The 25174-nt window shown below is 37.2% G+C and overlaps 16 protein-coding genes across 16 annotated transcripts; 6 read left to right on the top strand and 10 right to left on the bottom strand.

Moving 5' to 3' along the window:
- Nucleotides 1-105: 105 nt before the first annotated feature.
- On the bottom strand, nt 106-1209 carry PRCAT00002050001 (uncharacterized protein; the record flags this gene model as incomplete). Its single annotated transcript, XM_062951878.1, has 1 exon — nt 106-1209. The coding sequence occupies one exon, from the start codon at nt 1207-1209 to the stop codon at nt 106-108; it is 1104 nt and encodes a 367-aa protein (XP_062808837.1).
- A 612-nt stretch (nt 1210-1821) lies between these two features.
- On the bottom strand, nt 1822-3555 carry PRCAT00002049001 (calnexin; the record flags this gene model as incomplete). Its single annotated transcript, XM_062951877.1, has 1 exon — nt 1822-3555. The coding sequence occupies one exon, from the start codon at nt 3553-3555 to the stop codon at nt 1822-1824; it is 1734 nt and encodes a 577-aa protein (XP_062808836.1).
- A 252-nt stretch (nt 3556-3807) lies between these two features.
- Nucleotides 3808-4395, bottom strand: ECM1 (Ecm1p; the record flags this gene model as incomplete). The annotated part of the gene is made up of 2 exons (XM_062951875.1): nt 3808-4334; nt 4383-4395. 2 exons carry the CDS (start codon nt 4393-4395, stop codon nt 3808-3810), a joined length of 540 nt encoding a protein of 179 aa, XP_062808835.1.
- A 423-nt stretch (nt 4396-4818) lies between these two features.
- PRCAT00002047001 (uncharacterized protein) lies at nt 4819-5199 on the top strand (the record flags this gene model as incomplete). Its single annotated transcript, XM_062951874.1, has 1 exon — nt 4819-5199. The coding sequence occupies one exon, from the start codon at nt 4819-4821 to the stop codon at nt 5197-5199; it is 381 nt and encodes a 126-aa protein (XP_062808834.1).
- Nucleotides 5200-6284: 1085 nt separating this feature from the next.
- Nucleotides 6285-6602, top strand: PRCAT00002046001 (uncharacterized protein; the record flags this gene model as incomplete). The annotated part of the gene is made up of 1 exon (XM_062951873.1): nt 6285-6602. One exon carries the CDS (start codon nt 6285-6287, stop codon nt 6600-6602), a length of 318 nt encoding a protein of 105 aa, XP_062808833.1.
- Nucleotides 6603-7367: 765 nt separating this feature from the next.
- PRCAT00002045001 (TFIIH/NER complex subunit) lies at nt 7368-9329 on the bottom strand (the record flags this gene model as incomplete). The annotated part of the gene is made up of 1 exon (XM_062951872.1): nt 7368-9329. The coding sequence occupies one exon, from the start codon at nt 9327-9329 to the stop codon at nt 7368-7370; it is 1962 nt and encodes a 653-aa protein (XP_062808832.1).
- A 304-nt stretch (nt 9330-9633) lies between these two features.
- On the top strand, nt 9634-10188 carry PRCAT00002044001 (uncharacterized protein; the record flags this gene model as incomplete). The annotated part of the gene is made up of 1 exon (XM_062951871.1): nt 9634-10188. The coding sequence occupies one exon, from the start codon at nt 9634-9636 to the stop codon at nt 10186-10188; it is 555 nt and encodes a 184-aa protein (XP_062808831.1).
- A 502-nt stretch (nt 10189-10690) lies between these two features.
- Nucleotides 10691-11626, top strand: PRCAT00002043001 (uncharacterized protein; the record flags this gene model as incomplete). Its single annotated transcript, XM_062951870.1, has 1 exon — nt 10691-11626. The coding sequence occupies one exon, from the start codon at nt 10691-10693 to the stop codon at nt 11624-11626; it is 936 nt and encodes a 311-aa protein (XP_062808830.1).
- Nucleotides 11627-11928: 302 nt separating this feature from the next.
- Nucleotides 11929-12996, top strand: PRCAT00002042001 (metalloendopeptidase; the record flags this gene model as incomplete). The annotated part of the gene is made up of 1 exon (XM_062951869.1): nt 11929-12996. One exon carries the CDS (start codon nt 11929-11931, stop codon nt 12994-12996), a length of 1068 nt encoding a protein of 355 aa, XP_062808829.1.
- Nucleotides 12997-13020: 24 nt separating this feature from the next.
- Nucleotides 13021-13986, bottom strand: GOA1 (Goa1p; the record flags this gene model as incomplete). Its single annotated transcript, XM_062951868.1, has 1 exon — nt 13021-13986. The coding sequence occupies one exon, from the start codon at nt 13984-13986 to the stop codon at nt 13021-13023; it is 966 nt and encodes a 321-aa protein (XP_062808828.1).
- A 113-nt stretch (nt 13987-14099) lies between these two features.
- On the top strand, nt 14100-14819 carry PRCAT00002040001 (uncharacterized protein; the record flags this gene model as incomplete). The annotated part of the gene is made up of 1 exon (XM_062951867.1): nt 14100-14819. One exon carries the CDS (start codon nt 14100-14102, stop codon nt 14817-14819), a length of 720 nt encoding a protein of 239 aa, XP_062808827.1.
- A 125-nt stretch (nt 14820-14944) lies between these two features.
- Nucleotides 14945-17602, bottom strand: PRCAT00002039001 (ubiquitin-specific protease; the record flags this gene model as incomplete). The annotated part of the gene is made up of 1 exon (XM_062951866.1): nt 14945-17602. One exon carries the CDS (start codon nt 17600-17602, stop codon nt 14945-14947), a length of 2658 nt encoding a protein of 885 aa, XP_062808826.1.
- A 201-nt stretch (nt 17603-17803) lies between these two features.
- Nucleotides 17804-19834, bottom strand: BAS1 (Myb-related transcription factor BAS1; the record flags this gene model as incomplete). Its single annotated transcript, XM_062951864.1, has 1 exon — nt 17804-19834. The coding sequence occupies one exon, from the start codon at nt 19832-19834 to the stop codon at nt 17804-17806; it is 2031 nt and encodes a 676-aa protein (XP_062808825.1).
- A 260-nt stretch (nt 19835-20094) lies between these two features.
- On the bottom strand, nt 20095-21084 carry PRCAT00002037001 (methylenetetrahydrofolate dehydrogenase (NAD(+)); the record flags this gene model as incomplete). Its single annotated transcript, XM_062951863.1, has 1 exon — nt 20095-21084. One exon carries the CDS (start codon nt 21082-21084, stop codon nt 20095-20097), a length of 990 nt encoding a protein of 329 aa, XP_062808824.1.
- Nucleotides 21085-21333: 249 nt separating this feature from the next.
- On the bottom strand, nt 21334-23157 carry GYP1 (Gyp1p; the record flags this gene model as incomplete). Its single annotated transcript, XM_062951862.1, has 1 exon — nt 21334-23157. One exon carries the CDS (start codon nt 23155-23157, stop codon nt 21334-21336), a length of 1824 nt encoding a protein of 607 aa, XP_062808823.1.
- Nucleotides 23158-23341: 184 nt separating this feature from the next.
- SSZ1 (Ssz1p) lies at nt 23342-24979 on the bottom strand (the record flags this gene model as incomplete). The annotated part of the gene is made up of 1 exon (XM_062951861.1): nt 23342-24979. The coding sequence occupies one exon, from the start codon at nt 24977-24979 to the stop codon at nt 23342-23344; it is 1638 nt and encodes a 545-aa protein (XP_062808822.1).
- Nucleotides 24980-25174: the final 195 nt, after the last annotated feature.

Raw genomic sequence — 25174 nt, 5'->3', positions numbered from 1 at the left:
CGTTTTTACATTGTTAATATCCTGCTGAGCGCTCAAGAGATGATGAATACAATTCTAATACTATCTCTAAGTAATCATTTACAAAAGTATGAAAGCAAAATCTGTTTAAAAAATCAGTCGAGAAACTTCGTAGTCTGCAACAACCGGTCGATGGTCCGAGAAATAGAAGTTGTGAAAAAAATTCTGCAATACAGCAAAACTTGTAATTTTTATCTTATACTTTTCATGATGATTCAGATTGAAAAAGTTAATCCATTCTGAGCTTTCAATCGATGATGGGGTATACCCATTTTCAGCAAAATATGGAGCCCAAATATAATCGATAATTGAACGGGCTTCATTATGTTTGTCAAATCCGGTAAACGTCGATTCGTGACCATACTTGTGTGCATAATCTATTAATACTCTACTATCTTTGAATCCGGACTTCGTCAAAATGTGATATGGTTCATCCTTTGGTTGTGTATTGAAATCCCCGCACAAAAATGATGGATAACTATTATAATTCTTCATCTTTGAAATGATCAACTTCAGAGACATTCTTCTGGCCATCTTTCCCCTATGGTCAAAGTGTGTATTGAAAAAATTCAAGATCACGGTAGGATTTGATTTAGATTGTACTGTTATCATAGTGACAATCCGTTCTAATGCAGCATCCCATCCTTTACTGGGGACATCTGGAGTCTCACTCAACCAAAACGTTTTACTGTCAAGTAAGCGCCATTCACTTTCTTTAAACAAAATCGGACTATATTCACCACTCGCAATACCATCTGTTCTACCTACCCCGTAGTAATTCCAATCATAATTTTCACCGTTATCATTCAAAGTGTATAAAATATCACTTAATTGATTGCTGAGGACCTCCTGCAAGCAAACCACATTGGAGCTCCCCAGATCGGTATTAAAAATAATAGAAGAACTCACAGAATCCTTTCTTAAAGACCAGGGTCTCTCCAAAGGATCACCGTAGTTGTTGTCAAATCTAATGTTATTTGTGTAAATTCTTAGCTTGATAGGGCTAAGAGCACTAGGGAATGCAGCATTAAAGTTTTCTAAGTAGTTCATTCTACTTAATGTAACGTACCCAAAAACCGAAATCAAAGAGAAAACGAAGATTAGACCTGCAAACTTTACTTTCCGTGATTTGTGATGACATTTTGCCCGAGAGCCCTCGAGCAAGGGGGATGTTTCACCAACAGCTGTCATAGAGAGCAATCTTCTAATAGACAATATATACGTGACGACTTTGAATAAAACAGCCCTCAAATTTGATCCTCTATTTCAGTAAAGCTTGAGTCTTAGGGCCTTTGTACACGTTTTGTTGTTCCACAGTATGTAATGTCCAGTGTCTTACTCAATAAAAGAAATCGATCATTCGGGAATGCTAAGCGTGGAGTATTTGAAATACGTCAGGGATCATGATTGTGCAACACTCACGTGTTCCGCTCTTCAAACAAACATGGCAATTGGCCGAATATTTAAGACAAACAAAGTCCATAAGGCAATTAGCATAATAAAGCTATCAAAATACATTAAGACATTACTCTCTTTATTGTATTGATTCAATGACCAGATTTGAAAATAGATCTTGAGAGTTAAAGAAAGGTTTATTTACAACCAAAGTTGGCCGAATACTTTTATTGATACTGTCGGAAAGTACCTGTAGACCTAAGTTACGTAGAGCATGATATTAATTGTTATGACCCGTAAACAAAAAGAGAAAAATTTAGTAATGTAGATGCCAAAAGACAGTACAGAAATATAAAATTTTCACTAAAACCATATTATAAAAAACTGACAAACTGGAAGGCTTGATAATCATGTTTTTCTTGAAGTAGCTTGACTACTGGCCTGCGTGAAAGATGAGGTTTTGATATCATCCGTAAGTGTTTCAATTTCCTCTTCACTTAAGTCCTCGTCGACACCTATCCTAGGGTTTTTGACTTCTATTTCTTCCCTCTCTTTATGGAATAAGGAAGATAAACCATAAAGAATGGCACTCCAAACGCCAAATACAAAAGTAAATCCGAACACGAACATAGCGCAATATAAAGCCACCTTTATTGGTTGGGTAGCTATCATTCCAATTGGATTACTGACAAATTCAAGATAGAATTTGATGATGTGTGCTGCCTTATTGTATAGTACACTTATGATTGAATCCAACAAATCACCAAAAAAGTGTGATACATCCTCATTGAAGATATCATCGAATTCCTTAGGCGGAGGTTTCGGCTCATGCTCAGCTTTTGGCTTATTCTGATCATAATCCAGTTCTTCAATATCATACTTTGGTATGAAAGTCTTATTCCCAATGCATTCCGCTTCTTTGATCGAATGACCCAAATAAATGTTGTCAAATAAGACATCGCTATTCATTATCCACAATTCAAATCCTAAACCACCAATCAAATTGAAATTAGTTGGTTCCTTAATTTCATAATCTGGATTGGGAATCATTATTGGTGTCCACTCCCCCTTATATTCTGGATTTGCAATTAAGGGTGGTTGCCAAAGCCCTTCGTATTTAGGGTTTGGTACAAGGGGCGCTTTCCACTCCCCACATCCTGTAGTGCTACACTTGGGATTGATTATTTTGGGAGGTATCCATTCACCATCCTCCTCATCATCCCACTCTTCAGGCCTCACCGCCAGAGGATCTTCCACATATTCTGGCTCTGATTCATCCCATTCAGAAGGCTTCTCCGCATTGGGGTCTGGTATTTTCTTTAACACATGTTTTTCCAAGTAGTTCTTTGGTTTCTCTACACTGGGATCAGGAATATAACGTGGTTGGTCCCAATCCTCAGGCTTAATATCCAATGGGTCAGGAATCTCTTTTGGTGGCTGTAAAGGAGGATCAAACAAGCGGTAGCTTAATAAGCTTCCAGCCTTAGCAACTTCACCATTTATCCTAATTTCAAAAGTCTGATCTTTTTTGAGAATCAACGTATACAATGTTGAAAGCCTTCCTGTGTTAGACATTGGCGATGTGGTTAAGTGATGCTCTAAAGGAGAGTCAGCGTCATCTTCAGTTCTGAGAATCAAATGTATTTTATTGAAAGATCCACATTTGTCAGGACCAAACATCACTTGATATGGTGTTTCGCTGCTAAAAGGCTTCTCATCAAAGCCATAGTCCAACAACTTTATATAAGTACCACCACAACTCAAACCATCCTGTAATTTGACTTCATACTGAAGTACCAAATCTTTATTTGTGTTATTAAAAGGTTCGGGCAACTTGTAAGAGATAGCATGGTGTGAAGCTTTTGATTTCATCACCAAACCTTTATCATCATCGTATCCAGGGTAAGCGGTTGGAGATTCAATCTTCCATTTACCAACGTATGAAAATTCATCGTCTTTCTTAGCATGGGATATTTTCCATCCAGACTTTTCAAGCTTAGAATAATCAAATTGCTCAAAGAAGGACGATGATTTCAACTTCGATTTGTCGAAAGGTTTGTATTCAGGGTGGTTGACCTCTCCGACAGCCACTGAATACCCACAGAGCAAGGAAGCCACGAGCACAATGTGACTAAGTTGCATTGTTGATGTAATCGATGAAAGAGTATGTATTAGGTGCTCCAAAGGAAAATACTGATCCAGGCGGTCGGAGTTGGCCAATATTTTCCCTGACACCTTATCTGTCCTTTTTTTTACAAATGGAAAGAAGCAGAATTACTTTTTAAATAAAAAGGTGCTACATACATTTAAAGTGGCTAATTACACTTACACTTCTATATCTTTAAAGCATAGGTACCGTTAAAATTAAAAGTTAGATTCAAAAGATTTTCACCATCAGGCCAGGGCCTCATCTAAGATTGCAAAAATGTTTTTGTTTCTCTCCGAAGAGACCAGCTTCTTAACGGAGTCATCATTATCTTCAAAGAACGATTGCACATATCTATCTTCGGCTTCCTTTTCGAGGTCTCTCTCAGATTTTTCCTCGTTCTGATCCTCATCTATCAGTAAGTTATTTACTTCAATTTCCTTGTTGATTTGATCCCATGCTGATTTCCGCAGATGCTGAATATACTTAGCCCTAGATATACTCTGGGCTATCTTTGCTGCCAAGATTCCGTCAACTTTTTCAGATCTGTCGGCCTTTCGCTTTAAATTACTTGTTTTCTTTCTGTTGAATTTCTTTATTCTTTTAGTTTCCATTTTTTTTTCTAGTAATCTTTCATTTGTGATAGTGGTTCTTATTATAGAGCTCTTAACATCCCTTGAAGTTTCAGATGGCACCTTTGCCAAATCTTTTGCTTCCCCATGCTCAATATCATGCAATCCACGCCTTGCAGCTCTACTGTGCTTTGAAACTGTCCCTTGTTAGTATATGAAGAATTCAAAAGAATCAAATAATGTAGACTTACTTTTCTTCGCCATTAGAACTCTTTTAGTTTATATGAAAAGCAAAGATAAAATTAAAAAGATTAATGCCTTTGAGTCAGTGAGATGAGTATCAAATAAATTTTTTTTTTTTTTTTTTTTGGGTATTCAATTCTTTTGATCTTAGAAAAGGTGCAAAAGAGGTATTATTAAAAATACGTCTATCAAGAAGTTTGGAACGGCATTGTTCAAAGAATGTATAGATACGGAAAAAAGAAAACGATTTGGGAAAGAAGTCAAGGAAGCCGAAAAAGGAAGACAAATCAGATCAGGGGGACCTGATAGATTATCAGGAAATAGGAAAGGAACAAGTCAATATTTGCTTGGTTTCAGCAGAGGAATGATGAAAGATAAAAAGAAAGATTAGAATGGGCGGTAGTCAAAATCTCCGATCATGGGAAGAGAGAAAGACATGAAAATATGGCTCAAAGACAACTAATCAAAGAATTGAAAAAGGACTATAGTAGCACCTTCAATCAAGAGGAATTGGGAAAAGACGTAGATGGAATGGAAACGGTACATAGAATAACATCTAAACCAGGTTTAGAACCTCCGGTAAGACCACCATATTGTCTAGGTGCGAAAGAACAAGATGAGCTTCAAATACAATTGCAAAATTTGATTGCGGTGAATTTGATACAACCTAGTCAAAGTCCATATAGCGCCCCAATATGCTATGTAAAGAAAAAGGATGGCTCATTGAGAATGTGCGTAGATTACAGAGCTTTAAATGCTCAAACAATAAAGGATAAGTTCCCACTTCCACACATCGAAGATTTGTTGGATGAAGTAGGTCACTGAAATACTTTACGAAGATAAACTTAGCTCAAGGATATCACCAGATTCAAGTAGATCCAAAGATCGGCACAAGACAGCGTTTACGACTAACAGGGGGCTATTCGAATGGAATGTCATGCCGTTTGGACTATGCAATGCCCCAGCGACATTCTAAAGGATGATGAACGCTATCCTAAGACCAATGCTAGGGAGGAGTGTGATTGTATACTTGGACGACATTCTTATCCATAGTAAGGATAGAGTACAACATAACGAATGACGTTAGAGAAGTGTTCGGAATACTTCAAGAACACAGGCTAGTACTAAAAGAGAATACTTGTGAATTTATGCTAACAGAAGTAGACTTCTTAGGTCATGTGATCTGGAAACCAGTTATTCATCAATGATCTTCTCGTACAATTGCTTTTCACCCTCTAAATATAGATTCGAAGCGTGCTTGTCGAATACCAATCTTAATAAGATCAGGTAACGGCCCTCTACTCCTAGTACATGTACGGGTACTGCATATAATATACATGAGTCGAGTGGTCGGTCGTTCCCATGTCATATTTTGTTTTCTGTCTTCTTTTCTTGAGGAAAAATTCACCGGCTCTCTTTGATCCTTTCTTTTCTGGTTTTTTCATCTGTTGTACTCGTAGCTTAATATTTTTCCTATATGATTAAAGTTATTGGGTCGTTACTATTGATATTTTAGACACCACTACATGTAATCAACGTCTATACTTACCTGATCTTATTAAGATTGGTATTCGACAAGCACGCTTCTAATCTATATTTAGAGGGTGAAAAGCAATTGTACGAGAAGATCATTGATGAATATGACAAATAAATTTGTTACAAATTTGTAGATAGTCCTCACATTGATTAACATCGTGTTTTCAGCAACCTGTAAATCATACTGTGACCAAAAGGGTTACAACACGGGATGCAAGGGCGCCTATAATTGTGATGGGCCTGACTTTGACTCTATATTCAATAATGAGAGAATATCATACGACGACTGGAAGTATGGGTGTCGGGTGTCGACTTGTGAATGGGTGTGTCAACATCACCCAGGCGAAGTGGGAAAGAGAGACTTAAATGATGATATGGAATTATTTGATATGGTAGGGTTAAATGTGACACTAGCACCCCACACTAATGATAAAATAAGTGCATCCATCACAAACGGTTCTAACACCATTGATTATGATGAATTGTACGCCATAGCCTTAGAATATAATAATACATTCGCTGACGCGCATGACCTAGATTATGGGAAGAGGAGTTTCTCCTCATGCATTAATTCGTGTAAGGCTTTGAAACATTTACTGGACCTATGCCCAAATTATGCTGTCAATGTGGGGTTGACGATTATACATTTGGCTTGTGTTGGTGCTTGTCATGCAACCTACAATCATGATTAGCATCTTAACGCTTTCTATATGTGAGTAGTGCGATGAGAGTATACAATGAAAGCTAATAGGACAGAGATGCAATGTATTAGTACAGTAAGTAAGGTTTGTATTTAAAAGGTTTGTATTTAAATAGTAATAAAATAAACAAAAATAAAAATATACATAAATTAAAATAAAGAAAAGTAAAATAAAATAAAATATAAATATATAAAGTACAGAAATGAATATATACAATTATAAAAAGACAATATAAAGAGGAAATATAATTAACAAAATAATTGATAAGAGTATATGTACATATATATCAATGACGAGGTAATCAGACTTAGGTATACATTAGTTGAGTAATAGTTGAAGGCGTTATGTACCAACGTACATACATGCAAATAGCATATGAAAAATCTAGAACTAGTTAGATACGACGAGCAAATTAAAACATGGTCAAATTAGTAGACCAGTGCCTCATAAGGCTTTTGTCTCAAAACTCGACCTCTGACTCCTTGCTATCTTTAGAAGGCGATATGTCGCTAATATCAAAGTCAATTAATTCACCTAAAGACAGATCACAACAAAAGTAGCCAGGAAAAGAGTACATTCACGGCGTTGCCTCACAGAGCTTATACTATAAAACTACATAATAAGTGTTCATAATATGATTTAACCCATAATATAGATCAATGAGAATGTAAATATATATATATAAATATATGTATATACGAATATGCTTATTTGGAATTAGTATAGTGTCAAAGGTACAAGCCTATATAACGGCATTTAATTATCAATGGGTCGTTTGCCATTATTGTTTTTAGTATTAGACAGCTCACGAGCGAGCCTAACGACTTCGATGTAAACTTCGAAAGCCCTTGATAAACCTTCTTCCATTGGTTTCACGCAATTTTGTAGATCTTTGACTAGCTTATCTCTCACTTTAGGGTTGTTACGAACCAATGGGTTATCATCGAATCCTTTGGTTATATTTTGTTTCAATGTATCAAGCCCAGACTTACAGCTTTTCAAGCTAGCGAAAAGTTTCTTCAATTGTCCAGGGTTTTGCCCATTCAAATAAAGTTTCCAGAAATGGGACAAAAACTCCATTATCGTTATATTGAAAGTGACAATATCTTGGACATTATTTCTTGACAAGATATTATTTTCATTCGTGTTGATCTTATTTACTAGTCTAAAGGTCCTGGCATTTTGCTTGGTTAATGAAGTTACTTCCGCTGCCGACTTATCTATGTCGTCAACTTTAGTCAAGTAAGTCCCAGTAAGATCAATTCCGTTATCGCCATTTGGCTCTATTAAACTTTTCTTAAAGAAATTAGACATAGCCTCAGAACTAAAAGACTCTTCTTCATCGGCATTAGAATGGTGTGATTGGGCGTTTGTATTAATGTTCAACTTAATGAATTTCAGATCTTGAACTTCGTTCAAGTCATGCAAGCTCAACTCTTCTTGTAATTCATTTGTTTCTTCTATAGATAATTGATCAGGCTCTCCGTTTGTATCACTTTTTTTTGCAGACTTGATTACACTAGGTTGGTTCATCTGAACCATCTTCGAAGATAAGTTATTCATATTCTTCATGAGAATTATCATTTCATTTTCTTGCGGCGCACTTGATTGCTTACTACCCCTTGCAGTGGAGCTGAGCAATGGGTTTTGCTTAACTGACTCTTCAGTATATCTCATTGTTATATCTGGCATATTACCTAAGGTCTCACAATGATCTTCTTCATTGCCTTGTACGTCAATAATTTTACTAACGCTAGGCTCCCTTTCATTATCTACATCGTCTTTCGAGTTGATATCCTCGCCGGGCCCATCCTCTCGAAAGTTAGGATCAATGTATAGGTATTTATCCAACATAACATCTCCACGGTCACTATTTTTGATTTTATCACCTCTCAAACGCCTGAAGAGTTTTGAATTGAAGAATCTTGACCAAAATTCGCCTTCTTGAAATTTATGAGGGACCAATTCATTAAATGCTTTCTTAACAATAGGGTATGTATCGAATATTTCATTGATTGTATTTCTTGTTACATTCACATTAACCTGATTGTCAGAAGAAGCAACTGGCTTTATAGTGGACAAAACGTTATAGGGGCCCCTATGTTGAGAAATTGTCAATGCATATGTTCTCAATTGATTTGTCCTCGTAGACCAGAAAATCGTAGGAGATAATTTGAATTTGATGACCGATAATGTAAATATGTTTCTTAGATTTCGATCTTCTAGCAACAATTTCTGCTGCAACTGATGATTTTTTAGCAAACTAGAATCAGATAATGATTCTTGATTTGCAAATGATAATGGATTTGAAGCAGATGAATCTGCAGATCCAGGGACAGGTGTCGCAGATGGTGTCGAATTACTTCCAGAATTATCTCCTCCTGGCGTTCCTGGAGCTGGACTGTCCTTGATGACTGTCTTCAGTCGTGCTACAATAGTCTGCAAAGACTCTTTGATATTATTCATGGTGGGTCGATTGGTGAACGTCAACCTTAGCTCTTTATTTTCGCCATCTTCAGCCTTATAGATAACGTTAAGCATAATCTTTGGGGACGTTTCCTTTGATGCCTGTAATTTGTTCAATGACCTAAGAGGAATAAGTATAGTCTTCAGTTGATCAATAGCTCGCCATTCCAACACCAGAGGAGTGGCATCCTCTCTAATATGAATCATGCCTGACACTTTAGCCACCAGGCAAGCTCCCGAAATGGCTGACATCTTACTGAGATCGCCGTGCTAAGGATGTGATATCTTCTTAGCCAAAGAGATGCCCTGTATTTAAGCTCTAGCTGACTTATGAAATCAGATGCGCAGGTTTGGCTAATTATGTTAGCGAATATCAAAAGCTTTATCGTAGGCGCGCTCTCAAAATTACCGGACGTACTCAGTTATACGTCAAGTTCACGTGCACGAACTGATCTGAGCGACCATCAAGCTCTGCTCTATTGCAGAGCGACCAATATACTTACATGGCCATAAAACCAAGCAAAAAAAGCACTTAAGAATAGCCAATCTTACGTATATGTTGTCAAAGAGAAGCATAGGCTTAGGAAGCCCATTGAATACCTTCTTGAGATGGAGGTTGGCATCGCGAAGCATAAACATGAGTGCTCGTGTCTGGAATCAAGCAGAACCACACTGGACGGCCAAACCGTCGATGGATAGGGAGCTTCCAGATCCTTTCGCTGAACAGAAGCAAAACAGAAGATATTTTTGGGCATATGGTATCGGGGTCACTTTGTCTTGCGTCATTATCTTTAACTACGAGAAGACAAGGTCCCCTATTATTAATTCTAGTATGTACTTTCTAAGAAGATCGGATATAGCGAAAGAGCACCTAGGCAAACACATAGCTTTTGCAAGTTCATGGCCCTGGATATGGGGAACGTTGAATGCCGTGAAGGGTAACGTTGATATTCTGTTCAAAGTTTCAGGCTCTGCTGCTAACGGTACAGTTTTACTTAAGGCTAAAAGAGAATCAAAGTTGCTCCCTTTTAATGTTGAACATTTCCTTCTTGAGGTAAACGGTGAGCAGTACGACCTCACTAGTGATCCTGCGGTCTCTTTTTTAATCTAGGCAAATTTAGCATTATAAGTGGTCGCCAGAACTTCCCACTAAGAGCTGATTTTACCGGTCCGACCGCCCTAGCTTGTATATAGCATTATAATTAATTCATGTCTAATACTAAGCCCGCGACACAGTAAGCCAGCCCTCGTATTTCCAAATAAGGCGCCCGACAAATATGCCCCGTTGTAAGAAATAAGGGTGCCGGAAAGACTTTCAAGAAGCGAGCAGAAATTACAGGAAACAGGGGAAAAAAGGGTAGTTCAAAGGAAAAACTAGCAACTCGATAATTAGATATATTGGTTGGATCTAATAGACTTCTGGTATATCAATACATTCGCTTAATTTCATTTCGAAAGGAAGGTGAACAAAGGATCAGGATATCAACCACATTCGTTCAAAAAGAGAAGTGTCAGACTTGCGGATTCAGGCTTTTTTTAGAAGTACGGAGGAAGCTTTCTAGTGGAACGCACTGAAGCCGAAGCAAAGTAGCACAAGCAGCAGATAGCGTCCCATGGGTTACAGAGAAGGGCTAGCGGTAGGTTTGGCTATCGGGGTGCCATGCGCCTTGATTTTTATGGTCGGATCAGTTCTCTGGTTTAGAAATCATCGTAAGCTAAAAAAGGAGGACTTGAATGAATCAGAGATAGACATTGGGTTAAAAGATGACCAACTGTTTTGCCAGTTTCAAGATGAGCTTCATAGACCATATAACAAGAATCAGGCGAATGCACCTCAGGGCGAGCTCGAACACATTGCCGAGAAGCCGTACCAATCATCTCTCTCACATGGATCTTCGTCTTCTAACTTTGTTGACTCTCGTTCGACATCCTTACCACAAAGACCACAGCATCTGAAGACAGCTTCATCGTATGACTTTTACGAAACCTTCATTCCGATATTACCACACCAAAACGGCAACCACCATTCATCTCTGGTAACAATAAATAAAGAGTCGGGACCTCCCGCTACCATTACAGAAAATGGCCATGGAGATGAAAGTAGGAGCTCTAATATCAGCATTGCAGGGTCTCTGCATGAAAAGTCTTTGGATAATCTTGCTAAACAGTTGAACGGTCCCACATTTTTCGAAAAACTCCCTTCAAGAGCCGCAACTATGGTTGTTAAGCCTAGAATTCCAATGTCCTCCACCAACTCAAGCTCAGATGTCATCATAGAGACTGATCTCGTAAATGACACCGCTATGAATGATAATTTCGTATATGAGGCAAAAGCCCCTGTTGTTACTGAAGGTACAAACCCTGTGATACTAGGGAATACTAGTGACAAAACAGAACATCAAGAAACGGAAAAGAAGGGGGATAATAATACGAAGTTGGGGAACGTATTACGGGGGCAATATGACGATGACTTCAGTAAGAACGAAAGATCCGGAGCTGCCTCACCTTTCAATGAGGAAGAGCCGGCTACTGAAGTAGTTTTCAATTGATAGAACTCTTGGAGCTTTATCTCAAATCAAATTTCAAATCGGGTTAAAAAATTAACATAGGCATGTTTTTAATCACAGTGCATTGTCTCAGGAGAAAAGATAAATAGAAACAAATTCGATATTTCATTGGCTCCAAGCGTTCATTTAGTTCTAGCTTGATATTTTATGTTCCATTCTCACCAATATTTGATAATATTATTTGTTCATTTATATATTATATATATGTAGTCGTATCCTCGCTTTTATTTTTTTGGTAATAAAAGATTTAAGTTAAAGGCTCTCGTAAAGGACCACTTTTAGGGATGTTCAAAGTAACAGGATTACGCAACCTCTTGCTGATAAAACAAGGTTTCCGAGGTCAGTCTGCTACTCGTTGTGGATTCTCAGTTTCCCATAATAGCTACTTTAATTATCCTGTAAGAAAGTATGCTACTTACAGGAGATTTAATGGAACTAATGGGCCTACATTACAAGACGTTTTGAAGAGCAGAAAAACGGTCTATGTTGGATTATCATTGGTTGGCTTTTACCTTTATAATCAAGATGAAGCGCCGTACACTCATAGAAGGCGATTCTTATGGATTCCATATTGGCTAGAGACAAAAATTGGAGATTATTCTTATAGACAAATATTGTATCAATATAATAACCAGATACTTCCGGAAAACAATCCATTATATGGAAGAGTGAGCAATGTGATGAATAAGCTTTTGACTTCTGCGTTACTGGGAACTATGGATGAGAAGCAAAAGCGCCACTTACAAAGTTTAGGTTGGAGAATTCATATAATAGAGGTCGATCCAAGGAAGGTTCCACCTAACGCATTCGTTTTACCAAATGGAAAGATATTTATCTTTTCATCAATATTACCCATCTGTGAGAACGATGATGGGTTGGCAACGGTCTTGTCTCATGAATTATCTCACCAATTGGCGCATCATTCCTCAGAACAGCTTTCTTCACAACCATTTTATGTCTTTCTTTCGACATTTTTATATGCCTTAACTGGGATCTCTTGGTTTAATGATTTGCTTATTGCGGGTGTTTTGCAAATGCCAGCATCGAGAGAAATGGAATCTGAAGCTGATCACATTGGCTGTGAATTAATGGCTAAGCTGTGCTTCAATTTAAACGAAGCAGTTCAATTCTGGCAAAGGATGAACGCATATGAGGAACAAATGAAAAGACAACAGAACTTAAGAGAGGGATATTTCCAAGAGTTTTTCTCTACACACCCTGCCACGTCTAAGAGAATAAAAGACATTCAATCTTGGTTACCGCAGCTCAAGACTATTGAAGAATCGTCCGGATGCCATGAATATCAATTTGGGGAATTCTCTAAATCTTACAATAACTATTTTCGAAGATGAGCAAAAGCTTTAGATTCTATTATTTTATATATTTACAGTAATTTCATGTTCAGGATCTTCCTCGGAGCCCCCTTTTGTTCTTGAGCGAACCTCTTTCAAGAGCTGGCTTTGGTAAACCCCTCTATCTCTAATGTTCCTAACTTCGAAAGCTCCTGAGCTTCTGCGGAATGAAGCAAATGGTGTAAACTTTATTAGCATAGAATACTCACTGTAGTCTCGAGGACTTTCACACGGTATTTCGAGCATATAAGCTTCAATGGTACCCACCCGTTTTCTTGAACTTACATCCTTACTAGTGAATACTGGCAAAGATAACTTTATATAGTCCACCATGTCTAAATTATCATTTGAGCTCGGCAAAACTCGACCATCGTCCTCAAATTTGGGAAAGGGAACCTTCGTCAGGATGAAAGTTTCGATGTCATTGGGTTCAAGATTAAAACAAAATTGGTTATTCTCATCTATCAATAGGGAAAAATTTTGAGCCGACTCATCGTTATTTAAAGTAATGTAATCAATAATCCTCCTCTCTATCAAGTCGATCACCTGGATTTTAAAATGGTCGTATTGGTTTTCAAGGTTATGTAAAACATTGAAGATATCGCTTTCATCGTAAACTAAGATCTCAACCTTATCTCCTTGAAGGGTAATTTCAGATTTTGATCTTGGTATGATCTTCCCAATTTCCACTTTCCTTTGTTTCGCTATCCACTTTTTATACGAATACCAAGCACCTAATGCAATAGGTGGACCCAATGTTACAATAATATTAGGATGTATATGAGTCAATCCCCACGCCGAAGCACCTATCAAGCTAAAATATTTGAAATTTATTGGAACTCTTCGATTCCAAAAAACTTGCAATGGGGTTAAGTTTGCTGAATATGACTTTCTTGGAGGGTAACTGACATACAGCCTTGAACTATGAAGGTGTCTGTTCACATTTGCTGATAACTTAGAAGTCTCTTTCAAAAGTTTCCATCTAATCATGATTCAATTAGTATCATCATATAATCAAATGTCAATCTGACGATGTCTCACAAAATTTAATATTCTAATAATTATCATTAGCAGCCTTTTTATAGTAAATTTATTTATTGGTAATGGGAAAAGCAGAATTAGGAACTGCCAAATATTATTCTAAACAACTCAAGGCCTCAGGATTACAGAAATTAAAATTTTATTGCCAATTATGTGCTAAACAGTGTAGGGATGCAAATGGGTTCAAAAACCATTTGAGTTCAATGAGCCATCAAAGAAAAATTGAAAGTTTAAATGAAAGTGGAAAGGGATACCACGTAGTTGAGGAGTTTTCTGAAGAGTTTAGAAAAGAATTTCTTAGGCTATTGAAGATAAATCATGGAACAAAGAAGATAAACGCAAACAAGTTTTATCAAGAATACATATTAACAGATAGAAATCATATTCACATGAATTCGACTCGATGGTCAAGTCTAACATCTTTTATCAGATACTTGGGAAGCAAGGGTTATATCAGAGTAGAAAACTTGAAGCCAAATTCAGATTCAGATTCGGAATTTAATTTAGAGATTCTGTTGGTTGACTCTTCATCAGAAAACAAGTTGAAGAAAAAAAAGCTAGAAAAACGGAATCAAACTTTCAAGTCAGACGAAGAGGTATCAAAGAGATTTATTGATAAACAAATGAAGTTAGGTAAAGAGCTAGCAAAGGATAAAGAGCCTCAAGGAATCCCTGAGCCTATCGCTTCACAGGAGCCTGTAAAACTTACTATTCTACAAAAGCAGAATAAGAAACTTAAAATAAAAAATGCATTCAACTATGACGATGAGAATGAAGATTAGAGCGCCAGTAGTACCGACTAGAATGATAATGGTGCTGACTCAACGAATGGTGCGAATAAGAGAAAAAGCATGAAAATTGAAGCAATAAGTAACAAATTGTTTTCTAAATAATGCACAATATGAGATTAAGAGGTTCTTTCGTAGCATAACACATAGACATCTCTTGAATGAAATGAGTTATGGGTTTTGTGATTGATATCTCCATGGAACATATTAACTCTGATACAGTCGTCATCGAACAAACACCAATAAGGATGCTTTAAGTTGTCCAACTTATCTAAATTATGACCTATTACAGATTTATTCACCAAAGACGTATAGTGTCCACTTTTGAGATTTCCATAGTGATTAATCAAACCGGTCAACTTGTATCCAATGCTATAATTGTGATTTTTGAACTTTAATTCTAATGGATACTGGATTTTTGTGTCTAGCTTGTCTGTTACGTTAAACATTGAAAATCTTGATAAATGAATGAAAAGAACTTGAGGAAGCTTTATAAAATCAAGCGTCTTGATTGAAATAGAACCCTCAGTAGGATTCAAAGGGGTTTTTTGCACGTCTCTGGACGGCGACTTAGCCCTTCGACTGAATTTGAATATACCAGACTTTTTATTATTAAAAACAGGGTGGTTATCAAGTGAGCTATTAGAAGAGTCCAGTGGCTTAGAACTAGAACATTTGGGACAATTCCAGGCATTATCACCAGTTAAAACTTCGTCTTGGATATAGTATTTGAGACAATCAGACAAATCCACGCTTTCGCCATGTTTATTAGGAATTGGCAACGATAATATTGTAAATGGAGAATAATTAATTGACTCGTATTTACATCGGAAACATATCAACTTGTTTTGTAAATGCCCTTGGAATAAATCATGAATTGGAGAGTCGCCTTCACTTTTGATCAAAGACTTATACCACTTGAAGTATTCCTCTTTATCTTTCTGGCTAATGACAATGTTCCACTTTGATATATATCTTTCAATAGAATCATCCGTAATTTCTACCAGCTCTGGTACTTTGCAAGACAATTCTTCATGCAATCTTTCTAAAATAAATAATAAGAACTCTTGAGCATCTTGCTGCTCATGGGGTATATGAAAATCTGGCTTCAATAAAGAAGTAACTCTCAAGAATTTTGTAGGAGCAATGGACGCACTTCCATGGCTTTCAAAAACTTTCAATAGACTAGAAATTGCTTCTGAAAGCAAAACTGGATTCTTATTCATTTTCAGAGCCCTTATAATATCCACATATTTCGGATCTCGAATGTATTTTTGATACTCCAGGTTGTGAAATACGGATTTAAAATCCAGAAGTCCAAATAATAATTGGATAGTCAGGTTTATGTAACAGGACGAGCCAAAATTTTTAAGACCACATATGGCATACTCCTTCATGCTTTCTACTTTTTGAGATTTATTTTGAGGAGCTTGGAAATTTACCCTAGATTGTGATGGATATGATCCATTACTAAAATCACTGTTATTATTATACTGAAGACCAAAATGTGGACTTATACCTATAAGCAGCTGCTGTGCCACAGGAGGTACATATGATGTGCTTCCACTTCTACTTCCATTTCCATTGAAAGGCAACACTGAAGGGGCTGGTATGACCTGAGGGCGTTCAACTTCCAGTTTGTAAGGTATCACACCGCTGGCATTTATTTGGCTCGGTACAGCGATAGGTGGCCTCTTATTTAAATTATAGGGATGTTGAGGACGATGATATTCTTTTTCTCTCTCTAGAACATTTGTAGATGACTCTCCATTAGATCGTAAATGATGCTTCAGACTTCCATTTAAATCTTCATCTATGAAAGTAGAATCGTCATATGAATTTTCTCGGATAGGATAAGGAGCTCTTTTAGGAGGCACATCAACGGGGTAAGGAGTAGATGAATAAACATTCTCTTGATATGAAGCGAGCGGAGGTGCCGGCGGTGCCACCTGTGGGAGATCAGGCAAAGTTGAAATGGAATCTGATGGCTTATATCTTTGAAACGAAATTCCATAAGTTTCATTCGTTGAGATAGGCTCTTTTTCTAATTTGACCGAAGGGTATCTATTTACAAACTGTTTCACTGGATCAACATTATATTGGCTATTAGAGGATATAGTGGAATCTTCTAAATTGATATCAGCCAAATTATATATCTTGTCGGACTTGGGTAATAGGTGGCTATTTGTGTACTCACATGGGTCCTCTTGAAGTGAATTAAGATCACGACCTGTATCACTATTTTCTTCCAACGAATTATCTTTATTCTTTAGATAATCAATATACTCGAATAACCATTCGTATAGCTCTTTGACATCGAAATTGAGAAGATCGTTGTCCATTAAATATTCCAACATCCACCTTCTCAAATGCTCTAAGGGGATCGTGAAAGAATCATTTTCGATAGCTAATTTATTGACATAAAATGCAAATACATTCAAGTAGATAATGAAATCCTGTTCGTTGGATTCAATGAATGCATCAAAACCATGAAAATGGACCATTATGAAACTGTTTATGAAGTAATTAAAAATCAAAAATCCTTTGACATACAATCTTATCGCATCATTTTTATCTCTTGTTGCGGACAGCTGCTCATAAAGGAGCTCACAGTAGTCTATTAAATCAAATATAGACTTAGATCTCAAAGCTTTATCTAGCTGTAGATTTCGAAACTCTTTGTTGATTACTTTGATATAGAATGACTTAGCTTCTAGATCATGCGTTTTCAGGGGATACCCATTAACTTCGTTGTCTAAACCCTTAGCTTTAGACATTTGTTTATCGGATATCTGAATGTCCTTTACCCCTTTAGTCTATATAATTATGTTCATTAATATCTTGTACGTTTGTGAATGAATGATTCAAGTTAAGTTTTATTTTAATCTTAAACCCGATTTATATCTTTGTGCATCATTGCGCGCAAGTATATAATGTATATGATCTACAGTTGCAAAATACCTTAGGAACTACTTAAGTTATGAAGGATTGAATGGAATAGTACCATATAAGTCTATCATATCATCTTCAAGCGATAGCTTTTGTGGTTGGGTTTCAGGTAAAGTCGAGCCTTCTTTGGTATAAACATTATAGAATAAACCATATGAGTTCAAAACCTCTTCATCGAGCTCTTCGTAGTCTTCATTACCACTCGATGAATTCCTCCGGTGTCTTCTCTGCTGATGAGACAGATTCTGAGGAACCTGAGGTTGTGGGGTTGTGCTTCCTCTGCTATAATGAAGAGGATGGTGCTGCGAAACAGGTTTTTGCCTCGATTGAGTGAATTCTTGAAACCTTTGAGATGGAGAGGTCTGATTATTCTGCTGTGTTGCCATGTCTGTTAAGTTTCTCATTGCATTCCAGAAATCGAAACCATCGCCCTCTTCGTCCTCAGCACCCTTGTTCTTTGTGTCATTAGTATTCTGCTTGGATCGCTTTCGGCCACCATTGACACTTGAGTTTGATGGTCTTCTTTTACTGACATTAGCCTCTGCTGCGGCCGCTAGTTCCACTGCATGCGTTAGAGGAGTCAAGGAACCTGAACGCATAGATTCTTCTCCCACAGTTCTAGAAGCATCTAACGAGCCAGATGATTGTTGGTGATCATTTTGGTTCAATAATTTCTCTAAATTGGTAGCTTCTTTTTGAGACAAACTTTGCCTATATGTCTCTCGATCATTTTCTCTTGACGTGTCGTGTATGCTATGATGATGATGGTGATGGTGATGATGATGCTGGGGAGGCTCCGATCTTTGTATCTCGTTAAGTGACCTGGATGAGTTGAGTTTAGGCACTTCTGTCAAAGGGGGAAGATAATTAAAATGCTGATATCTTGACTTCAGAGGCTCTGAATCCATAAAAGCTTCCTTTCTATTAGCACTGAAATCATCTGGTGACGGGGCTTGATTAATTATTCCAGGAAGATGCATAGATTGATAATTAAGAAAATTGTTATTTTCACTAGGTGCTGGTGGATAGTGGTGGTGTATATGTTGATGGATATCAATTTTCAAGTTCTGATTTTGAGCATAAGAAACCAAGTATTGTGCTAATTCTTGATTCTTGATATTACCTCCATTTGCACCAAATAAATGCTTTGTAAGCGCGTTCTGATCATTCCGATCATCTGTCAATGCATAAGTCCATTCGGTTTTCCTATGGACTGGTCTACTAATACCCGAAGGTTGTGGCTTTTGACGTGCCAGTGTGTTTGAATGCTCGGAAACTCGAGAACTCAAATTCTCCGAATATGTGTTCGATAGAGAGGATCGAAAAGAAGGCTCTGCAATATCTCCAGACTCAATCATAGTTCCATCTTTGAAGCTGCCCAGCAGTTTTGAAGTCCCTTGAGTTACTAAATCTACTTCGGATTTAATTATCAGATCTGCTTTACCACGAACAACCTCTGTTACTAATTTTCGCCACCTATTACGACATGTTAAAGAGGGCCGACCAGCTAATTCGTTTGCAATGGTTCTCCATTTTGTTCCATGTGCCTTGACCAACCTGATTAGTTTCAAATCTTCCTCTCTTTCCCATGGTTTCAACCTATCCTTTGTATTTGGGTCAAGAACTTCTATGTATCTCTTTGCACATTGATCATCAGTTCTGCCATTAATCTCCCCGGACACTTTTTGCCACGAAGGACCAAACTTTTCATATGCTTTAACGAGTTGCTCATCTTCCAGCTTCGTCCATTTTCCTTTTTTCAAACTTGGATCCAAAGAGTTACTCCATCTTTTTCGACAGTCCTTTGGTTTTCTCAAACCACTCGGCGAAATATTTTGAGCAACGATATCCCATTTAATTGAATCAACTTCTAAGGAATTATTTTGAAGTGGATATAAGTGACTTATAACAGACATTAGTTTTTCATCCTCTTCTTTCGTCCATGGCTTCCTTGTATCCCTTCTGAACGTCTGAAATCCAAGAGACTCAGTTACAGCCAAGGGATCAATTTGGACCTTTTTACTTTTCAGATTTTGCAATCCCTCTTCGTTGGACCTCATCCACGTACATATAAAAGCTTTGGTGATACCTGCTCAATAACCTCCTGGAAAATATGTCTATAACGAGGTAGCTCAATCGATATAAAATAAATAGATATTCTAGATGACGATGATATAGCTATAAGAGTAGAATATTTATTCACTATGTTGCAATATTATGATTCACATATCTCTTAATCAGAAACTAAAAGGAAAAAAATTGACTCGTTCCCCTTTTACATGATACTGCATACAAAGAAAGTGTTATTGAATGCATCTGTCTATTCAACCTCTTTAGGGCCATCAGCTTTCAGTATCCTTATTTGCTTATTTTCTATTAATCGGAGAAGGTTCCTTAAAAGCATTGCAATTGTAACCTTACCGATTGAAGGGACATAAAGTCCAGCTTTCAATTTGATATCGTCATTGAAATTCTTATTGCTTGAAAAGTTTATGACGACAGTACCATAAGTGACTAAATCAGCAGGAAACTTATACGATTCTGAAGGTACCCCAGTAATTATCACGTTGCATTGCGGTGCGAGGTTTTCTATAGTGTATTCATTGGTGTTCAAGTCAATGACTTTGTGCCTCAGTTCCAGTAAGTCATCACCTCTCGTAAATTGTTGGATATTATTAATGTCAACAGAATAAACAGTTGCTCCATCATTAGCAAGAAGCGCTGCTAAGGGTCTACCAACGATTTCAGACCTGTTGACAACCATTACCTTTTTTCCGTAGAGTCTGTTCCCATAACGTAATAGACTATTATAGACACCTAGGTACTCTAGAATTTTGACTAATGCTAGTGGAGTACATGGAAGTATAGATTTCTGCTCATTATGAGGTGGGTCTAAAAACCTTTCATTGTGATAAAGATTCTTGTAGTACAAGAAATTCAATCCTTCCACATCTTTCGCTGGAGAAATCAATTGCTGTAGATACTGATCTTGCTTGTCACCAAAAACTGGAAAGTATACCATAATACCATTCACTAGTTCATCATTATTTGCCCGTATCAAGGCTCCCTCTAAATCATTCTTATCAACTGTGACCAAATCATACTTGAATCCTAATGATTCGCACGTTTTACTAGTCCAGTTCGCATACATTTTGGCAGCTGGATCATCATTTGCTAAGAAACCAACTAATTTGGGGGTGAAACTAAGCTTCTGTAAGTTCTTTGTGACTTCATCCGTGTAAGGCTTGGCTATTGTTGAGGCTAAAATGGTTCTTCCAGCGGGTTTTATTTCCTTGGTGGCTTCTGTCATTGTTGCTTAAGGCACTCTATGTTAATCTTTTGTTGAAAAATTTCTTTAACAATATATTCAATGCGTTGAGCAAACGATAGCGCTTTACAGCTTCACAGTATGGTACCTCCAGCGATAGAAAGTACTTCGAATCGAATGAGAATTAGGTCAATTTATAAAAAATTAACTCTGCGAAAATTGCTAGAGATGCAATACTGACTCGGGCAGTAGAGAATATGCAATCTTTTTTTAAAGCCTATTTAATCTATTTTACCTCAAATGAGCGCTGGCATTTCTATATAAACTCTGCCAAATAAAAGCTTCACTAAGAACTAATTCGATATCCTTTTCTTTCCACTTGGATGTTGGAGGGTTTTGCAAGAAAAGTAGAATTTCTTGAAAATCCTTTTGCTTTAGCTCACTGCTAAACTTGATAAGAAATGCGGCACAGACATATACATGAAAATTATTGAATCCTAAGGGGGTCTCACTCAAGTACGTATCCCACATTCTTATGATTAAATTTATGGAAAGTTCTCTCATCAATAAACAGTTCATCCATCTAAATGAGAATTGAATAAACTCAACACCTTCATCGTCAAAATGCTTGAGAAGCTCCATATCAATTTTTGCAATAAGATTTTTTAATTCACCGACCTGACGAATTATTCCTGGTTGCTCATGAATATAATTATCTGTGATATTTTCAAGAAGCCGTGATAAACACCAGTAAGTATCCGCTTCAATTATGGAAAGAACCCGCGAAGAAAGCTTATTAGGATTGAAGTTTTCCAAGTTATAATGCATAAGCATTGGGTCATTTAATAGATCTTGTTCTTTCGTGTCTGATTCGTCCAATAATCCGGGAATGAACAAATCATTCTCATCCTTTTTCTTTTGTAGTTGCCAGATGTAATTGAGTAGAAATATTTGATAAAATGGAGTAGAAAGATCGTTTATCCCTTGAACATATCCACTCGCTGGGTGTCTCATTGCCCATAAGAATAAAATTTTTCTTAGAGATTGTTGGACTTCAGGATAGCCATATAGTTTCACTGTGGGATTTGTTCTTTTGACATCAATCTTAATTTGGTGAGAGAGTTGTTTCTCCCTATTCGCTGTACTGTTACTTGCAAGAGAAGAGACAGAAGTATTCGAGGGAGCATCATCATCAAGGTCCACAGAAATTACTCTTAATCCTTCCAAGTATTCTTCTCTTTTTCTTTTGAGAGTGGAGAATTGCCTAGATTTATTAGTTGGTAAATATCCTAAGAGTATTTGCCACGTAATTGCTCTTAGTTCTGGTGGGATGCCATTCCATGATAACCTTCGTAACTCTTGTATTTGAATGTTTCCGTCTTCGGTCAACAATTTTCTGAATTTTGAATATTTAGAATTCAATTGGTTGAGTTTAATGACTTCAGCTCTTGCTCGTAAATCTTCGTTATCAAGTGAAATTTTATCTTTATTTGTGTTTGGTGGATCTATCTTTGTACCAGCAGCAGATATTGTTAAATCTGGATAAAGCGAATCCAAAACTGTATTTGTTGGTAAGTTCAATGATGATCTTGATGACTTATTATCCTCATTCGTAATTCTTGAAATATGGCCCTTTTCGTGGGAGCTTTTCCTAATATCTGACGCATTGACCTCGTCTAGGCCAGCATCCCAGTCATCATCTAAATCAGCATATCGAGTTTTCGCATGTGGCCGCTTTATTGCTGGCGAAGACTTAGAATGATTTGGATTCAACGCATAAGACAGTAAGGGGTTATTATCAGCCTTCTGATGATCTGTTGGATTAAAATGTGTATACGAAGCCCCTACTGAAGTTGATCTCTGAATTGGTGATCCTCCTTTATAACCTTCAATAGCACTTGTATTTTTCGACGATCCATAAGACATGTCTCCATAGATATTGCTATTGGCATCTTTATAGCTACTAGGCTTTTTGGAGCTTGTAGATGTGCTCCCAGTCAATGACAAGTTCTTTAGGAAAGACGATAAATGTTTGCCCTTACCACCATTTTCCCCAAAAATAAATTCATTCTTAGGATTGTAAATCTGAGACATCTCTTGCTTTTTCTTTTCCATCTTCGAAACTTTAAAGCCTCTCAGCTCTTATCAATGGTTAATAAGATATAATCCAACAATCATGTGTCTTTGTCTCAATCTTGAGGATGTCTCGTTTTGCATAGTACGATTTTTGTGTACGATATAAATTAAATTGGGCACATAGTATTAACGGATAGTCTATATAGGTCTAGAAGTAAAGAGTTTATTGAGTAGGAAGCACTTCACCTTTCACAGCGACAGATCCTTGCTTCAATTCTCTTCCTGAAAAATGCAATACGCCATCATGCGTAATGTTGACAGTAATATCTAACTTAGAATTAGGCTTCAAATCTTTTAAAGATAATTCAGCCAATAATTTGCCCGGAACATAAACAACTTTCTTGACAACTTCAGGCTCTTCTTCCGAAAGATCATCTTCCTCATCATCAGAATACTTTTCTGACTCAATGACAGTTTCATGAATGGTTCTCTCACCTTCATATAAAGAAACCAGGACTGCAGGTGATTCACCATTGGAGACTTGGATTGATCTCTTGATAGGATAAGCTGTTTCCGTGGCTAATAATGTTTGAAATTTCCCGTTTACATCTTTGATACCAATCGGAGCAGATAAATGTTGAGTGTTTACCACGATAGGTGACAAGGATTCTTTAATCTCAGATTCATCGAATGATTGAATCAACGATGCTTGCAATGCAGCCCCTCTACACACCAACTCAGAAGGATTTAATGCCTTTGGGTCTAACGCCGGTGCAATAATATTGGTTGTTTCAGGGAATATAGCCGAAAAGTTGGCTGCCAACTTGGGGGTATGCGAAGTTCCACCTACTAAAAGTACCTCATCAATATCCAAAGTGTCTAACCCAGCTTTGCTAACTACGCTTTCAACAAACCTTGTCATCTCAGTAAATACATTTCTTGCAGTCAATTCGTATCTCAATCTGTTGATGGAAGTATGAAAATCAATACCTTCAGCCAAAGATTCAATGGAGCAGGTAGAAGTTTGTACGTTAGATAACGTCTTTTTCACAACAATTGATTCAGCCTTTAATTTAGCCAAAGATCTGGCATTTGATCTTGGATTAGCTTTATATTTCTTTTCGAACTCCTTTGCAAAATATTCCGACAAGGCATCATCGAGCTCATCACCTCCTAACCCGTGTTTATGAGCAGTCGAAAGGATCGTCAAAATCCCTCCTCTGACTGCAATAACAGCAGCGTCCGATCTGATACCACCGAAATCTGCGACTACGAAAATTTTATCTTCCATTAAACGATCAGGCTGAGCTGATAAATGAGCCATCAATGCAGCAGAAGGTTCATTTATCAACTGCAATACCTTTAAACCTGCACTCTTTGCGACTTTAATTAATTCTTCTTTTTGTTCATTATTAAAATCTGTCGGTACTGTCAAGACCACACCTTCAATAGTTTTACCACTGTAATCTTCAGCAGCTAACCTCAAGTGCTTCAAATGGGTCCTTGAGATGTCAGATACAGAAATAATCTCTGTCTTATCTCCATTTTTTGTAATTTCGAATCCAACCTGCCCGTTCTTTGCTTCAACAGCCTTGGCACCAGATTTTGATGCTGAGACATCTGTATCGCTGAACTTCTTTCCCACATAGTCTCTAAAATTGATAATAGTGTTTTTAGCATTTCTAACTAATTGTGATTGAGCCTGGGTGCCGAAATATTCATCGGTTCCAACAAATGATATAACTGAAGGAATCGAACGGTCACCATCTGGATTTGCAATAACGTCAACCTTACCATCTTGCGAAGCAACGGCAATCGAAGATGAAGTATTTCCAAACGTAATTCCGAGTACGGCAGACATTTTTACTAGTTACTCTATACTCTTCTCTGAAAGAAACTACTCTTGCTAGTAGTTCCTTCTATGTAATGCCCCAATGGTGAAAAATTTTGAGAATCTGGTGAATACACACTTACCTTTCAGACAAGAGTAAAAGCAGGGGAAATAATCATAAAGAAATAAAGATAAGTATATCGTGTAACCAAAGGCTTTATCCCT

This window comes from Priceomyces carsonii (assembly GCF_900007245.1).
Source record: "Priceomyces carsonii strain CBS4050 genome assembly, scaffold: Debaryomyces_carsonii_scaffold_2, whole genome shotgun sequence".
NCBI lineage: Eukaryota > Fungi > Ascomycota > Pichiomycetes > Serinales > Debaryomycetaceae > Priceomyces > Priceomyces carsonii.
The sequence above is the reverse complement of the archived record's forward strand: the minus strand, read 5'-3'. Positions and strand labels throughout refer to the sequence as shown.